This window comes from Branchiostoma belcheri, unplaced genomic scaffold (assembly GCF_001625305.1).
Source record: "Branchiostoma belcheri isolate BF01 breed outbred unplaced genomic scaffold, Haploidv18h27 scaffold175, whole genome shotgun sequence".
NCBI classification, from domain to species: Eukaryota; Metazoa; Chordata; class Leptocardii; order Amphioxiformes; family Branchiostomatidae; genus Branchiostoma; species Branchiostoma belcheri.
Genome location: NW_017803213.1, coordinates 116,513 through 133,724, shown reverse-complemented (window position 1 = coordinate 133,724; position 17,212 = coordinate 116,513). Strand labels below are relative to the sequence as shown.

The 17,212-nt window shown below is 43.7% G+C and overlaps 1 protein-coding gene across 1 annotated transcript; it reads left to right on the top strand.

Annotated features, from left to right (window-relative positions):
* The first annotated feature begins 4,916 nt into the window (after positions 1 to 4,916).
* Positions 4,917 to 17,212, top strand: LOC109467080 (myosin heavy chain, cardiac muscle isoform-like). The gene is made up of 33 exons (XM_019764983.1): positions 4,917 to 5,147; positions 5,341 to 5,484; positions 5,711 to 5,871; positions 6,467 to 6,563; positions 6,788 to 6,880; positions 7,144 to 7,207; positions 7,300 to 7,440; positions 7,713 to 7,949; positions 8,140 to 8,408; positions 8,618 to 8,789; positions 9,099 to 9,411; positions 9,537 to 9,597; positions 9,708 to 9,913; positions 10,051 to 10,311; positions 10,553 to 10,700; positions 10,854 to 10,961; positions 11,269 to 11,415; positions 11,507 to 11,692; positions 11,808 to 11,894; positions 12,300 to 12,445; positions 12,601 to 12,748; positions 12,956 to 13,081; positions 13,305 to 13,511; positions 13,716 to 13,897; positions 14,057 to 14,667; positions 14,762 to 14,913; positions 15,039 to 15,127; positions 15,255 to 15,456; positions 15,654 to 15,752; positions 15,908 to 16,129; positions 16,309 to 16,479; positions 16,688 to 16,888; positions 17,066 to 17,212. Exons 1-33 carry the CDS (start codon positions 4,944 to 4,946, stop codon positions 17,189 to 17,191), a joined length of 5,781 nt encoding a protein of 1,926 aa, XP_019620542.1. The 5' UTR covers positions 4,917 to 4,943; the 3' UTR covers positions 17,192 to 17,212.

Here is a 17,212-nt window from a genome sequence, read left to right as displayed (position 1 = left end):
CTTTGTCTCTCGTCACTTATGTGAAGATGGATGAGTTTGAAGAATAGATTTCTGACATTGAGTTTGAAGAATAGATTTCTGACATTATGACTATACTATAGGTAAATAGTCTTACCTCTAACACAACTACGTCAAGGCAGAGAACATCAGCCATCAACTAGCTACAAGCGCATGTTTGTCAACACATTGAGATTTTAAGGAAACCGAACTTACAGACAAGAAGGTCCCGTAAAAAGTTGAAGAATACAATTGCGAACAATAGCAAAGGAGAGCCAGGAAAGCTATTCTACAACAGGGCAATGCAAATTTAAACAAGTATGTGAATCGAGGAAGAAATACAAATTAGAGCTGTTACCAAAAAGATCAACGACGGTACAGGTCCATTGCCAAGCAAAATAAGACGACATTTCCAAAGTATTTCAGAAGTTTCAGACAGACATTAATTAGACAGCCATTATATATACCAATCAAAGTGTGAAAGTAAGAACGAACCAAACTCAACCATTGAAACTGGAGTACAAGAGAACTTAAACTGAAGACGAGACTACAGTATGGGATTGATGAAGGTGAGATGGGATGGACCAAGCTGCAAGGTTCTAACAAAGAGAAGCGTGCTCGCGTCAACAAAATGAATGCAGGCCTAAAGGAAGGCACTTGAGGACATACATGTTCAGACAATGAACGAGATGACAAGAAAATGACAAGAATATTGCTGGACGTACCAACTCTGTCTTGCTCTCTCGTTGATCGATGATGCACTTGGGAACGATGAGCACACACTCCCCCATATGCACACTTCGTGCGTCTGTATTTCGTAGTTTGTGATACCTAAAATCAACACAGAAAAGAACAAGAAACAGTCAATATTGGTATCATCAGAGTAATCAACTTAGGATTAAGGTGCTCACAATTAAAAACTTCTTACATATTGATCAGTATAGTGTAATCAACAGGCACCATATGGGTATGAGGCTCCAATTGGAGTGAAAGGTGGAAATGTCTACGATGCACGTTTACTACTATCCAGATCCAAGCTTTCATCAGCTCATGGAGTAATACTAAGTACGAATAATACAATGACATGTAATACTAGACACTCACCGCCAAAACCCATATTGATAACGAAATAAAGATGGAGGAGATATATATATGCGTTCCTTTTGTCGCAGGCGAGGGGAATAATCATAGTGGATAACAAATACAATGTTTTTCTTCAAGGTTCCCAAAATAGGTACAAAATATGTCCGGATCGACATAAAGTAGTCACTGGATCTGGCGCTGACATTCTCTTAGGCATAGATCACTGTCAACGTCAGCACTATCTGACCTCAGTAAATCAAACCTCAAACTTACCGGTGTCTACTCAGCGTTTTTTTTTACTGATACCACACGACTATATTTAGCCCTTTTTAGATTCTGAACAGGACAACGTACTTAGGTCTGTAAAAGCTAATATTGCAAGCATGTATTATTTTCAGGTTTAAAAACGTATGATACATGTAGTTTGCTTGTAAGCCTTATCCACAAATCGTACACAAGCATATAAGTCTAGCATATTACTGCCAGATTATATATCGTCGAACCTGCACTTTTACTTTTCATACAAAGATACAGGCGAGAAAAGAGCTAAGACTTTGCATTGGATATTTTTTCTATCCATGTTTAGTTTCATCTATGTGTTAGAAGTGAGGCTACTAAAACATTTAGCTGCTATAATCTACTGAGGCTTAAGATGGAAAGCCCTATTTCTAACTAACACAAAAGTGCTGTTTCAGTTGCTCATACGCCTCCTCTTAAAGTAATTTTCAAAAGCAATGTTGTCCATCCTCAATAATACATTTGCAACATCAGGGACTAAATCTAATTTGACTAGGGAATCCACACTGACCTTGTCTATCCCACTTTGACGGCTGAACCATACGCGCTCCGAAATCAACACATTCTGCTATGGTATAAGACCCATAGAAAGATTGGCGCTTGGTTACTATTGGTGGGTATTTTAGCGTAGGAACCACTTGCATTACATCACCTTAACCTTGACGACAACAGCAGCTGAGTCAAGCTCCGCATACTTGACAGCAGTTATATGGAGAACTGAGAAGTTATGCGTGACGGGGCAAATTCACGGCCGTTACGAGACACTTGTGGGGACAGTTATGTCAAAAGAATGCAACTAGTGGGAAAAAATGAAAATCTTTAAGATGCATATTTTCTCAGAAGTAGCTAAAGGATTTCGCAACCAAATCATGTCCACAGTTGAGCATCAAAACGAACCTGACATTTCTCCATGTCGTCATAGAAGAATGTAAAAAAAGTGAACGTCTTTGTGTACCAAGGCCTTCGAAAAGTCAATGAGCCCTTTTTAGTTCTATAAATGAAGTAATATTCCGAATATTCAGCTAGTGTGGCTGGTGCAGACGAAAGAGAAACGCCTAGATCAAAGCTTCTAGTTTTGACAAACATTTACTAGTAAGTTAATAATATACACCCAAAAGCTCCTAAAGACCATAGTCATGATATAACAGACGCTATTATAGCTGGTGTGTTACGCCGTGGGGCGGTTATACGGGCTATACAGATACATATACCTAGAAAAGTCAACTCATCTAGCCGAGGTCATCCAAATATGCATTGCCGGTGTGTCAAGATCATTGTCTTCTCTCAACCATTTCATTTTTCTGCTCGGGAGCTACATGTACGCCTTGTCAAGTTCCAAATCTAAAAAAAGATTTCATCGCTACGTTCGAGTCTTCATCTGCAAAGCAAGAGAACTCATAACAATCTCGAAAGCCTTCGCTACCAAATCATGTCTGACAGGTAACATGTTTTTTACACAACGCGTACGATATGGCAGAAATGAAAACCTCCGCAGTTATAAGGCATTTGATGTGAGAAAACACCGTGTCTATCTATTTAAACTTTATCAATCTCCCAGTGAAACGGCATGTCAAATATTCAACTGATGTGACTCATGTAGACCAAAGAGAAACGTCTGCGAATATCCAGATCTTGTTTCTTATATTCATCAGGTTCTAATTCTAGTTCTTAGTTGGAACTTGGAACTTATGAGAAAATACATTTTATTGAAAAATATAATGACATTTTGATACAAAACGCGCTTGAGATACGTTCGTTCGTTTCTCTAAGCTATGGAATGATGTTCTTACATTGCATAGCCTCTTTTTTTATGAGAACAGCTGTGTCAATCCGAGCAATTTTAGAACAAATTTGAGAACTTCAGTTACGTATGGCTGCTATGCATAACACTTTTGGGGAACATTCTGCATAAGAAGGCAATGGGCGGGTTCCGACGATATTTAATATCGTTTTCGAAAGTAACATATTGTGCCACCTCTATTTCGAAATGGCCGCAAGCTTCTTTTGTGATTTGCTGAGAGATGGGCCCTCGTGTTCCCAAGGGAGTTGCTGCTGCACGTACACTTCAAAGTATATCCCCCATCAATAAAATAAAACAGATTGTAAATGTTGCAATGTAGTAAGTTGAACTATATCCCTTTTACATAAGAAGTCGCAAGTCGACCTGGTCATCCATATTTGAACTGGTCATCCAATCCCATGCATTACCATTGGGCATTGCCAGGAATACAACACTTTTGAAAACTCATTGGGCGGCGGTGCTGTGTGAGATTGAAAGTGCAGCACAACTGTAGAATATCTCATTCAAAAGACTGTAAGGAAGGACGCTTAGGAGCATTAAAATCAAATTTTTCATACACCTTTTACGTTGGTAGCAATGTCGTCTCACTCATATTGGGTTACAGGAACAACAAGCAACATCAGTACACAACTAAAAGCTTGATTTTGAGCCAACCTGATGCTGCGTTTCCTAGCACGTACTGTTCCGTTTAACAAACAGAAGTGTTAACAGGTGAAAGATATATTGTAATGGTATACATGTACTCACAAACGTTAACTGCTTGCCATAACCTTCTCGACGAACTTTCGACGCTGAGCATACCCGGAAATTTAGAGCATGTGAACTTCAGACCATATTGTTTTTCTTTGGTAATTCTAGATGCAGTACAGCACCAAATGGCCTAGTCGGCACCAAGTTCTAGACCTCCCAATAACATTAAAAATACATGAAAATTTAGGATATGCGAAGTCTGTTTTCCTTTCAGTATTATTAGCTCCTGAAAGTGCCAAACGTGCCATACTGTTGAGCACAGCTGTGGCAACAGTAAGTCAATTTTAATAATCCAACATTGCAGGATGGACTTGAACATCGAATTAACGATGTGACCAATAGAATGAAAGACCTAATTGTCAATGTACCAATAGAGCATCATACACGCGCTTTCATGTGCTTAAACGGCACATAGCTTCGGAATATCATGCTCATGAGATTCGCGTATATAAGACAGGGACGGACACATTTTTATCACAGCTTTGCCAGTTGAAGGTAAGTGTTAACAAAAGTTGTTAATCTATGCGACAGGCGAACATGTCGGTGAACCTGTCAGTATCACCATGAAGAATTGGTCTAAATTGCTTTGGCATCAATGCCACTGAAACGTGTATTTTTGAACTTGATCCTATGAATCTGATCTGATCATCCCTTGCAGAGTGGCCCTGGATATGCAAACGACACGCGTTACTGCATATATACTGTCGACTTGACACCGTTACCTAAACATACCAGAAATTCAACTAGATTACCGCATGTCTTCTACGCATAACGATTTGACATTTTGAAAAGTTTTAACTTTCATTTTGACAATTCCCTTGAACAGAAGTATTCAAGATAAACCCCGTTTCCTACCTGCCAATAATTTTTAATTTACTCTTTAATATCTGAGTCTATCTAATATTTGTATCCTTTGATGGTACTGAAATCTTATTTGACACCTTTCTACCCCTTCCCCCAGCTGCAGGCCCTCTATATTTTCTCCTTGGTGTGAGCCCCCAACCAAAGAGCCACCATGCCAGCCTACGGTCCCAGTCTCATGGACCAGCCGTCCGAATGGTTCCTCGCGGGGAAACCAGACACCATGCGGGCGCTGAAGACGGCTCCCTATGATCCTAAGAAGAACTTCTGGGCCCCTGACAAGAAGGAAATCTTCATCAAGGTCGAAGCCAAGAGCGAGAAAGGTGATGACGTCACCTGTGTGGGTGAAGGAGGAGCGGTAAGTTTGAATTTTGTTTACTACAACTATGGCGATCAGCTTTATTGGTCATTGTTCTTGTACCTTCATAGAGACGACATATATATTTAGTATACGCCTTATATACTAAGAAACTGCGGTTGCTTCACAGTGGGAAGTAATTGTTGTGTTATGTCATATGAAGTAACGTAACTTTGTAACTCTTTCCCACCAGACTGTTGTGGTCAAGAAGGGAAAGCTGCTGCAGCAGAACCCGTCCAAGTTCGCCTGCGCAGAGGACATGGTGAACATGACCTTCCTGCACGAGGCCGCTGTGCTGGGTAACCTGAGGGAGCGTTATGAGAACACTCTCATCTACGTGAGTATTCTTTCATCAAATGGTCCACCGCATCATCCGCATTTTGCAACGTGTGCGTAGATCTCTGTTCGGAACAAAATGGACGATTCCTTAAAAATACATCGCAAAAAAATAATAAAACACAATGTTTCTCAGATGATTCTAAAACAGTTTGAAAATGTATCATGACGTGTCACAATTAGAATGGATCTACATCATCTTGAAATCATTCACAATCTTCTTCTAGACCTACTCCGGCCTGTTCTGCGTCGTGATCAACCCCTTCAAGCTGTTGCCCATCTATACGGCAAACGTGGTGGACATGTACCGCGGCAAGAGGCGTACGGAGGTGCCTCCCCATCTCTTCTGCGTGGTGGACAATGCCTACCAGAACATGGTGGCAGGCAAGTAGATATATAGCTGGGATTGTGCGCTGACCCGCTGAACAGCTCTGTCTAATACTTGTGATGGATCAAGATGAAACTATCGTGGGGGAGGGGGCTCTAAACAAAACGTGTAGCTTTTGCACACACATCTACATTGAGTCACAGATCCACCCCAAAACCGCTTTAAGATTATTCATTTCCGCATGCGGCTGAGAAAAGGGGGGAGCGGTAACGAACTTCAAAGTTTGAAAGTGGTATCGGAAGAAGCTATTGTAAAATATCTGTCCCTGCAAGTCATTAATTAAGCGAATGAACAGGCTAATGCTTACAGCGATTGTCTATTACGTAAACGAGTGGGCTTACATACGGCATACGTCAATAACATTGTAAATGTTTTTATGGTCATTTTTCTATATCACTCTTCCAGAACGCCAGTGCCAATCTTGCCTCATCACGTAAGACATATCTATAGTTTACGTAGCAACTGTTGACTTTCTTTGATATTTGCTACAACATTCAGCGGAAACTTCTCTGCTTCTTGTAGGTTGGTTTGATTTATTACTTTATAACGATTCGTTGACCAATACGCTGCTTTGTAAATCTTGCCTACCCTTCAGTGGCGAGTCTGGTGCCGGGAAGACTGAGAACACGAAGAAGGTTATTGCCTACCTGGCCATGGTTTCCGGAACCCCCGGTGGTGGCCAGGAGAAGAAGGTACGTCTTTGTAAAGTTGTATATTCATGATGGCGAGTGACTCGCTTGAAATAAGCTAAGTATGGATCTTTGCACTAAATCAACCAAATGAGCGTGGCAAAAGATTGATAATGCAAATTGACATTTGTTCTACAAAACTAACCATATCCGGGTGTGGTTTTGTATCATATCTATTTAGTTGGATCTATAGTTACCCTATTGCTTCTTGATTTACTATTCTACAGATCGGTCTAGAGGAGCAGATCGTGCAGACTAACCCTGTACTTGAGGCTTTCGGTAACGCCAAGACCGTGAGGAACAACAACTCCTCCCGATTCGTAAGTACAGCAGATTGCTTTCTAGTTACCATCAACGGCATCAATTGCATATCAGATGCAAACCAGTGAAAACCCTATTCATGAATTGTTGGTAAAGATAACTCTGCTTCGTCAGCCATAAGCCGGGAATATCTGGTTTTGAGTTGACTTTCATATTTGTAACCTTTTTTTTTCACAACCAGTACTTCAACTAACGTTAGTAAACAAGAATATTCTATATGACGTAAAAGCGATTAATTTCCCTTTTCATTGACTGTCCCCAGGGTAAATTCATCCGTATCCACTTCACCAAAATCGGCAAGCTGTCCGGAGCTGACATCGAAAGCTGTAAGTACCGTGTGCTGTTTGTGCCATACAAATCATCAATATACAACACCATTGCAGCATTGAAATCTCTGTCGTATAATGTCGTATACAAGCGGTGGAAGACACTCACGGTATCTTTTCAACTCGTCCAGACCTGCTGGAGAAGTCCCGTGTAGTGGATCAGCTGCCCGGCATGGAGCGTGGTTACCACATCTTCTTCCTCATCATGTCCAACGGCATCCCGGCTGTCACTGGTAAGAATCACCGAAGTGGTTGGTACGTTGATACTACGGAGAGGGATAAACAAAAAAAAACCCTCATTGTACTGATAAAAGGCCTTGCTCAGCAGGTCTGAAGAGCAATACATGATCTAATGCTAATTACAAGATACGAAAAACGGGCTTGTGGGGATTCACGGAAACTCAGCTTTACACATAAAAAAAACGAAGATTTGTTGTGTTGAAAGGGGGGCGGCTCCTTGAAATGTACACAAAACACATCTCAATGCTATATTTCTTTCCTATAGAGCGCATCATGACTGGCACGGACCCCTCCTTGTACCACTTCGTGAAGGAGGGTGTGTACACCGTGGCCGGTATGGACGACCAGGAGGAGATGCGTCTAACGGATGAGGGTTTCGATATCCTGGGTTTTGCACCTGAGGACAAGGGGAGTGTTTACGACTTCTGCGGTGGCATCCTGCACATGGGAAATCTGAAGTACGTGGACAAGAAAGAGCAGGGAGACTGCGACGATCCTGCAGGTACGTTCTCGCCGTTTAAATAATATGTCAATGTTTGAATCTATATCTTGTCTATCGAGAACGCAAAGTATGTTCTGATGGTAAATGAAAGGTTGTTACTCCATTACACACTTCTTGGAAATTAATAAGTCGTCTCTATGATTAAGCGAAATCAATGTTTTGTGTTAAATTGTTCATGCCTATTTTACAGCTGCGGAGAAAGCAGGCCGCCTGTTCGGTGTCGATGGCATGCAACTTTTGAACAACATCTTGAAGCCACGTGTCAAGGTCGGCAACGAGTTTGTGACCAAGGGCCAGACTGCCCAACAGTGTTCCAACTCCACTAGTGGTCTGGCGAAGGGTATCTATGGCAAGATCTTCAAGTACCTGATCGACAAGTGTAACGAGACCCTGGCTACTGAGCACGAGAGAGCCTTCTTCATTGGTGTGCTGGACATTGCTGGCTTTGAGATCTTCGAGGTGAACTTTTTATAGAGTAAACACTTGACAAATCATATATTTATTAATCTAGGCAATTGCTCAGTAGCCTCTTAATACATAGTTTCTCTACCTAGGCTAATCGCTTCATTTGCTTTCAATCCAGACTTGGCAAATTTTATTGCCCGATTCTTCATTAACTTCTTGGTGCCTCGTTTCTCTAACTTGTTTGATCTCTCAAACTCATTCAGCTCAACAGTCTTGACCAGATTTGCATCAACTACACCAACGAGAAGCTGCAGCAGTTCTTCAACCACCACATGTTCGTACAAGAGCAAGAAGAGTACAAGGCTGAGCAGATCGAATGGACCTTCGTCGACTTCGGCATGGACTTGGCAGCCTGCTTGGAGCTGATCGAAAAAGGTAAGCAGTGATCTGTTTTCTACTGTTAAGTCTTCATCAAAAATTGCATGTAATAGCGTTTCAATGCAGATCCAAAAAAGGACATTTCCAGGCATCAATGGCGATTACCAATGAAGGGTCTTCATTAGGAAGGGTACATTCACCGTGTCTATAGACACATTAGAAGACTCAATTTATGTATGTTTTGTGCTACCCTTATATTACCGTATGTAGACAATAATCTTAGCGGCTTGTATCCTTATCGATCTTGCCTGATGACACGTAGATGATATGTCACCAAATACAACGGCGTATCTTTACAGAAAGGAGGTCTGCTGCCAACCCTGGAGGAACAGTGCATCATGCCCAAGGCCTCTGACCAGACCTTCATCGAGAAGCTGCATAACACCCATCTGGGCAAGCATCCCAAGTACGGCAAGCCCAAGCCAGGCAAGAAGAAGTACGAGGCTCACTTCGAGCTGGGTCACTACGCCGGACCTGTGGCCTACAACATCAGCAACTGGCTGGACAAGAACAAGGACCCCGTGAACGAGAGCGCTGTCATCACCCTGAAGGGCAGCAAGAACCCGCTTATGCCTCAAATCTGGTCGGACTACCAAACAGCAGAAGAGCAGGCTGGTCAGTTATTTCTGTATAAGTGTTTGTCTTACTGATATTTCGTTTACTAATACTTGTATAATATCGTTTTATGAGTCAGGTTACCCCTGTTGATTACACAATGTTTCATACTCTCACAGCTGATAAGAGCGGAGGCGGCGGCAAGAGGAAGAAGAGTGGCTCCATGCAGACTGTTACCAGTGTTCACAGGGTAAGTATATGAATTGTTTTAATGAAAGGCGTAGTCTGCATGTAATAGTCTGACTTATAAAGCAATTGCTGTGTGAATTCACTATATTTGTGTGTTATCAATTGTAATAGGAGCAACTGGGTGCCCTGATGGCCAACCTCCACGCCACCTACCCCAGCTTCGTGCGTTGCCTGATCCCCAACGAAATCAAGACTGGTGGTATCATCGACGGGCCTCTGGTCTTCAACCAGCTGACTTGCAACGGTGTACTTGAGGGTATCCGTATCTGCCAGAAGGGATTCCCCAACAGGAGCATCTATGCCGACTTCTTTGACAGGTGAGGATAGTACATTATATGAAGTGTTTTACAAAAGGGTTTTTCTTTGAATAGTGGATTGAAAAAGTCAGAAAATGTCCGACTGGTATAGGTCTAAAGTTTAGAGCGTCAAATAACTTGATATCTAACACGCACAGGTACAAGATTCTGGCCGCTGATATGTTCGACCCCAACGAGTTCGAGGAGGGCAAGGTGTCCTGTCAGAAGATCTTGGACAAAATCCAGTTGGACAAGGCCAGGTACTCCTGTGGTCTCAACAAGGTGTTCTTCAAGGCTGGCACCCTGGCTATCCTTGAGGAGATTCGCGAGGAGAAAGTCAACGAGATCTGGTCCAAAATTACGTCTCGCGCTTTTGGCAAGCTTCAGCGTAAGAAGTACCTGAAGCTTTGGGGCTCAAGGTGAGTCGTCAAGTTTCTACTAATGATGTCTTAGCCAAGCCAATTTGGATATGCATAGCGTATATATTACGTGTTTTTATTTGCACAGACGTATGCCATATATACACCGCAATCATGATGACTTTTACCTACAAAATCTTTTGATATGATGTTTTCCATCCAACCAACCAATCAACCAACCAACCAACCAACCAACCAACCAACCAACCAACCAACCAACCAACCAACCAACCAACCACAGAGCTGCTGTCGGCACACTGCAGCGCAACATCCGCGCCTGGTTTAGGCTCCGTAACGACTGGTGGATCAAGATGTACCAGGCTCTGCAACCCAAGCTGACTGGAGGCATGGCAGAGGAACTGCTCAAGGAAACCAAGATCAAACTCGCGGTACGGTTCTTTGTTCTATCTAGTACATGCATTGTTGAACAATGTACAGGTGCTTTTCAACCACTTCTTGAGCATTAGTACTTTTAGTTAAGCAACATCTTGTCTTATGATTATATGCACAAGAACAGGCTAACTCTGTCTGCTTTCTTTTAGGCAACGGAAAAACACTATGAGAAGGTTACCAAGGATCGGGAGGAGTTGCAAGCAAAATATAACGAAGTTCTAGCTGCCAAGGACAAGATCAATGAGTTGCTGTTCAACGTAAGATCCCAAATTCCCACATCAATGATAAGCTATAGTGGCATAGAATGTTCGTGATGGTAGCATGTCTTAACTGTTCCCATGTTTAACTGAATTACTGAATAGTGCATCGTATGCACACATGGTGTATGATGTGACTTAATCAAAATTACGTATGTGTAGGTTTACTGTGGTGATATTAAAACGAGCTACCACACTATATAACTGACACACTACTGATCACAATTAGATGTGGACGACCCTGTGTGGACGTGGTCTGTGTAGATCGTACGACTATTGAAACTACTGCTACTGACTTGTTCCACAGGAGAGGGACATCATGTTGAACGGCGAGGAGCGCGTGAACTCCCTGCTGAAGGAGAAGGCAGAACTGGACGCCCAGCTGCAGGAAATCGAGGAGCGCGTAGAGGATGTGTCCGACCAGAACAGGCAGATGGAGTCCAAGAAGATGAAGGTATAACATTGAAAACATCTCAAAAACACTGAAAATGCTTTTAAAGTACTTTAAGAAAGCGGTACCAACTTTTGTAACTTTTCTTGAATAGGCGGAGCAGGAGTGTGATGAGATGAAGAAGGAAATTGAAGGCATCTCGCTGAAACTGAGCAAGAGGGAGAAGGAAAAGCAGGAGGTTGAGGACAAACTGCGCGCCATGACTGAGGAGGTGGCCGTCAACGACGAGCTGATCGGCAAGCTCGGCCGCGAGAAGAAGAAGCTGGAGGAGCTCAATGCGGTAAGACAACTTTTTTTATTCAAACACCGGTACCAACTGCCAACGATTGAGACCATTTTTCGCACATGTTCACATTATGAAATGTTAAACTTATCTACTGTCCTAAACATTTCAGCAAACCCTGGATGACCTCCAGTCCGAGGAAGACAAGACTCAGAACCTCACCAAGCTCAAAGTCAAGCTGGAGCAGACCTTGGATGACGTAAGGGATACACATCTTTAATCATAAGACTACAATAAACAATTACAATTTTGAATCGGTTCTAAATACTGGGCCACCGTACCAAAATTACCGTTGCCAAAGCAAACGCTTAAAGATAAAAGGCTATCGTCACTCAATTTATTAGAGGGAGATGTAATACCAATGGCAAGTATCAGCAGTTGAGCGTTTGTTAACATCTCGTATATATACTTTCCCCTAGCTTGAGGACAACCTTGAGCACGACAAGAAGATACGTGCTGATACGTGCTGAGGGGACGTCAGCTTCTTGGAATATGTTGGGCCATCTTGCAGTAAATAAATCAAACCAGATTTGTGTCAATCTAAACGTCATCGTCTTCACATCACCTGTGATTACGTTTAGAGATGTTTACGTCTATCCCCTAGCTTGAGGACAACCTTGAGCACGACAAGAAGATCCGTGCTGATGTTGACCGCGTCAAGAGGAAGCTGGAGAACGACCTGAAGAACGCCCAGGATCTTGTGGTTGAACTTGAGCGCTACAAGGTCGAGCTTGAGGAGAAGCTTAAGAAGTGAGTGGATTAACGTTGAATTAATTTCTTTTCTAAGGCGTTGACAATCTTGAACAACATAATTACTTTAAACCTGCATTATATATATTAGGACATATCTTACTGATGGGTTTCCAGGATAGTAGATATCAAACCCTTCTTTTTGGCCCGTGTAGGAAGGAGTTCGAGATCAATGCCCTAAATACCAAGGTTGAGGATGAGACTGGACTGGCAACTCAGCAGCAGAAGAAGACCAAGGAGCTACAGGGCAGGATCGAAGAGCTGGAGGAGGAACTGGAGACAGAAAGAGCTGCTCGTGCTAAGGTACGTAACGCTATATATAGGCCAAATGAAGCTACATATGAGGGTTTTATAATCGTTTCATCTGGTGCGTTTACCTTTGCGTCTATCGCATGTGTTGAAACGGATCTAAAATAGTGATGGTGAAACGTTTGTTGGTGAAGTGTTACATATGTTCGTTCGCTTCTTTGTTTTCACATTCACTAACACTCGCCTGTATAAAATCGGTAGCTCGAGAGGCAGCGTGCCGAACTCTCGCGTGAGTTGGAAGACATCGGTGAGAAGCTGGAGGAATCTAGCGGCGCCACAGCTGCCCAGGTTGAACAGAACAAGAAGAGAGAGGCTGAGCTCCAAAAGGTAAACTATCATATCAGAGGTATCATTATCACATAAGCACACTGCATCGATCTATCTCGGTTCTTCTTTGCTTCCGGTCTTCACCACCTGCATAGCCTTCTAAGCTACATAGATACATTACATAAACAACTGGGTATACAACGAAAAGGTAGTTAAATGACAGTAATGTAGATGATTTGTTGTAGTAACGTTCCTTCAAGCATATTGTCATATTGTCGAATAGGTTCGCCGTGAGCTTGAGGAGGCTACCATCGGCCATGAAGCCGCCACCGCCAGCTTGAGGAAGAAGCACAACGACACCGTGGCAGACATGACTGAGTCAGTCGAGAACCTGCAGAGGGCCAAGACCAAGCTGGAGAAGGAGAAGAACTCCCTCAGGGTGGAGGTCGATGATTTGGCTTCCAACGTCGAGCAGGTCACCAAGCAGAAGGTTGGTGCAATTTGAATATATTCCACATCTGTCACATTACGTATTTGTATTCTTGAAAATATTAGGAATCAAATGGCACTTGTGTACCAGTTCTTCGCACGAACCAAATATGACTTATATAAGATATTCATAAAGTGATGAAGCAATGGTATGCAATATAACACATAGCTTTATAGTATTATACGCAAAAATACATTCTTGCAGGTCCAGGCTGAGAAAATGAACAAGCAGCTTGAGGATCAGTACGTTGACTCCAACGCAAGGTTGGAGGAAAATGCCCGTGTTGCACAGGAACTGGGATCACTAAAGACACGCCTGACCGCCGAGAACAACGACCTGCAGCGCCAACTGGAAGAGTCAGAAGGGATTGCAAACCAGCTCAGCAGGTAAATCGTTGGCAACTTGAAACTTAAAGAAAGCATGTGCAGCATGATAGCCGTTTGTTGTTGCACGCAAGCTATTGAATGTTAAATTCAAAACCATATAGTCTATCTTTGGGGACATGATATTTGATATCTAATTGATTTTATATGTCACTCTTGCAGAACCAAGAGCATGCTTACCCAGCAGATGGAGGAGGTCAAGCGCCAGCTCGAGGAGGAGACCAAGGGCAAGAACGGTCTAGCCCACCAGCTGCGTGCTACTCAGTCCGACTGCGATGCTCTGCGTGAGTCCCTGGAGGAGGAGCAGGAGGCCAAGTCCGAGATTCAGCGCAATCTGGCCAAGGCTAACTCTGAGGTGGCGGCCTGGCGCTCTAAGTACGAGACCGACGCCATCCAAAGGACCGAGGAGTTGGAGGAGGCCAAGAAGAAGCTGGCCGCCCGTCTGCAAGACGCCGAAGAACAGGTTGAAGCTGCTAACGCCAAGTGCGCCAGCCTTGAGAAGACCAAGAACAGGTTGGCTGGCGAGGTGGAGGACCTGATGTTGGACGTGGAGAAGGCCAACACCCTGGCGTCTCAGCTGGAGAAGAAGCAGCGTCTGGTTGACAAACAAACCACAGAGTGGAGGCAGAAGTGCGAGACTCTCGGTGCCGAGTTGGAGACATCCCAGAAGGAGCACCGCGCCTACCAGACAGAGCTTCTGAAGTTGAAGAATGTCTACGACGAAGGCGTCGAAGCTCTTGATGCATTGAAGAAGGAGAATAAGTCTATACAGGGTATGCATTTGACATTTACTGTTTCTACCATTGCCAGCCGCTTCCACGTTAACGTGTGAATGTATGAATAATGAATATACACTTTTCTCGACAGAGGAAATCAACGACCTGAACGACCAGGTTGCGGAGAGTGCAAAGAACATTCACGAGCTCGAGAAGACCAAGAAGCGTCTGGTTGTTGAGAAGGAGGAGCTTCAGAATGCCTTGGACGAGGCAGAGGGCGCTCTAGAGATTGAGCAGGGCAAGGTAATGATAGGTAGTTAGCAAATTTAAATTTGAAATTTGTCATGTAAGCATTTATTTCATCAAGGCGCAGAAGGTGACACAAGCTTAACAATCCCCAGTAATATATTGCGTTGAATCCACAACAGGTTGTCAGAACTCAGCTTGAACTGGCTCAGCTCAAGGGTGACATTGAGAAGAAAATCGCCGAAAAGGATGAAGAATTTGAAAGCTCTCGGTGAGTAAATGGAAATTCTGAACATTTTCAAACAATGACATGAAGAAACCAGCGCGTGTCAATCGTGAGTGAGCCTTTTACCTATGGAAACGATACGAATATCTTTCAAATATTCCACCTTATCCAGTAAGAACCAGGCACGCGCCATGGATAGCGTGCAGGCCTCTATCGAGATAGAGACAAAACAGAAGGGAGAAGCGCAACGAGCAAAGAAGTTCCTGGAAGGCCATCTCAACGAGGTTGAGGTTCAGCTGGAGACCGCCAACAGGTCCAACGCTGAGGCCAGGAAGACCATTGCCAAGCTGCACTCCCAGATCCAGGAGATGCAGGTAACTTGGGGTCTTTGGTACATTTTACCATCTGCTGAATAACTCAGCAATATGTCTGTTTAGTACTGAACAAACAAATTATGCCTTTGGCCAATCTGACTGGGACAGATCTAAATGGTTCTTTGTATGTTTGTATGTCAGTTACGGGGACATGTAGCTACGTGTAGTGGAAATTAATCACAGGTGCTTTTCTACAGGTCGCCATCGACGACGAACAGAGGCAGCGTGATGAGATCCGTGAGCAGTACAACATGTCTGAGCGTAAGTGCCAGATGCTAGTGGGCGAAGCTGATGAGGTAAATATATGGTGCTTTAATCGTAGTTCTGACAATGACAGATACTTAAGATTTGTCTGCGCTATTCGAATTCAGTTGTAAAAGAACCATTTTTGCAACTCATTATTCAAATGGACGGAGCCTTCACGTGTTTAATTGGCATATTTTACATATAGGTCCGCGGGGCACTCGACAACGCCGAGAGAGCCCGTAAGGCAGCTGAATCTCAGCTGGTTGAGACCAACGAGAGGCTTGGCGAGCTGAGCACTCAGAACTCAGCTCTGTCCGGACACAAGCGCAAGCTGGACGGCGACCTGTCGCAGATCCAGGGCGAGCTTGAGGAGGTCATCAGCGACCACAAGAGCACCGAGGAGAGGGCTAAGAAGGCTATGGCTGATGTATGTATAGTCGGCGTCTTTCAGCTATGCCTTATTTTGAATAATTAAAAAATATAATATTCTAAACTGAACGCATTGTTAATGAAATATTAACTTTCCTCTTGCACATTATCACAGGCCCCTGGAGTAACTATGTTGCAATGAAATGGGTTTCTGTATCTATTTCCCCTCACAATTAGACATCTCGCATGGCCGAGGATCTGCGTGTGGAGCAGGAGAACTCTCAGCACGCCGAGAAGGTGAAGCGCACCTTGGAAGCCAACCTGAAGGATCTGCAGCGCCGCCTGGATGAAGCTGAGGCAATCGCTCTCAAGGGAGGCAAGCGGGCCATCCAGAAGCAGGAGAACAGGGTAAGTAAGGAGTCGTGTTGGTATATGATGTTTGAAGGAGAAGGACGAAATGCGTAGTACTTTGTCTGACCTTATGTCGGATGACTCATTGGTAAAAGAATTCTTTCTGCTACAGCAATAACACGACAAAGTTGAGAAAAGCAAAATACGACCAAGTGCTCATACTTTCCATCTCATGCCAACGCCGTCTATCGTCTTGACCTATTAGATCCGCGATCTGGAGAACGACATTTCCAACCACAGCCGCCTGCACCAGGAGGATCTGAAGCAGCTGCGTAAGAACGAGCGCCGCCTCAAGGAGATGACCTTCCAGGCCGACGAGGACCGCAAGAACCAGGAGCGCATCCAGGAGCTGGTCGAGAAGCTGCAGCTGAAGATCAAGACCTTCAAGCGCCAGGTGGAGGAGGCTGTAAGTATATCTCGTACTCAACAACGCTTTTTATTGACTTGAAGTTTCGACACTTTGGTTCATTTTGAGTGAATTTCGTATTTGTAGTTCAACAATGCTCGATCAAAGCTTTATGTATATTTATCGTTTTACTTATACATCTTTTAACGGTATAAAATTGCTTTTTATTAAACACAGGAGGAGCAGGCCGCGTCCAACATGGCCAAGTACCGCAAGGCCCAGCACGAGTACGAGGACGCCCTGGAGCGTGCCGAGATTGCTGAGGGCTCCCTCAACAAGCTTCGCTCCAAGTCCCGCAATTAAAGCGAAAGTCATCAGCGAAAT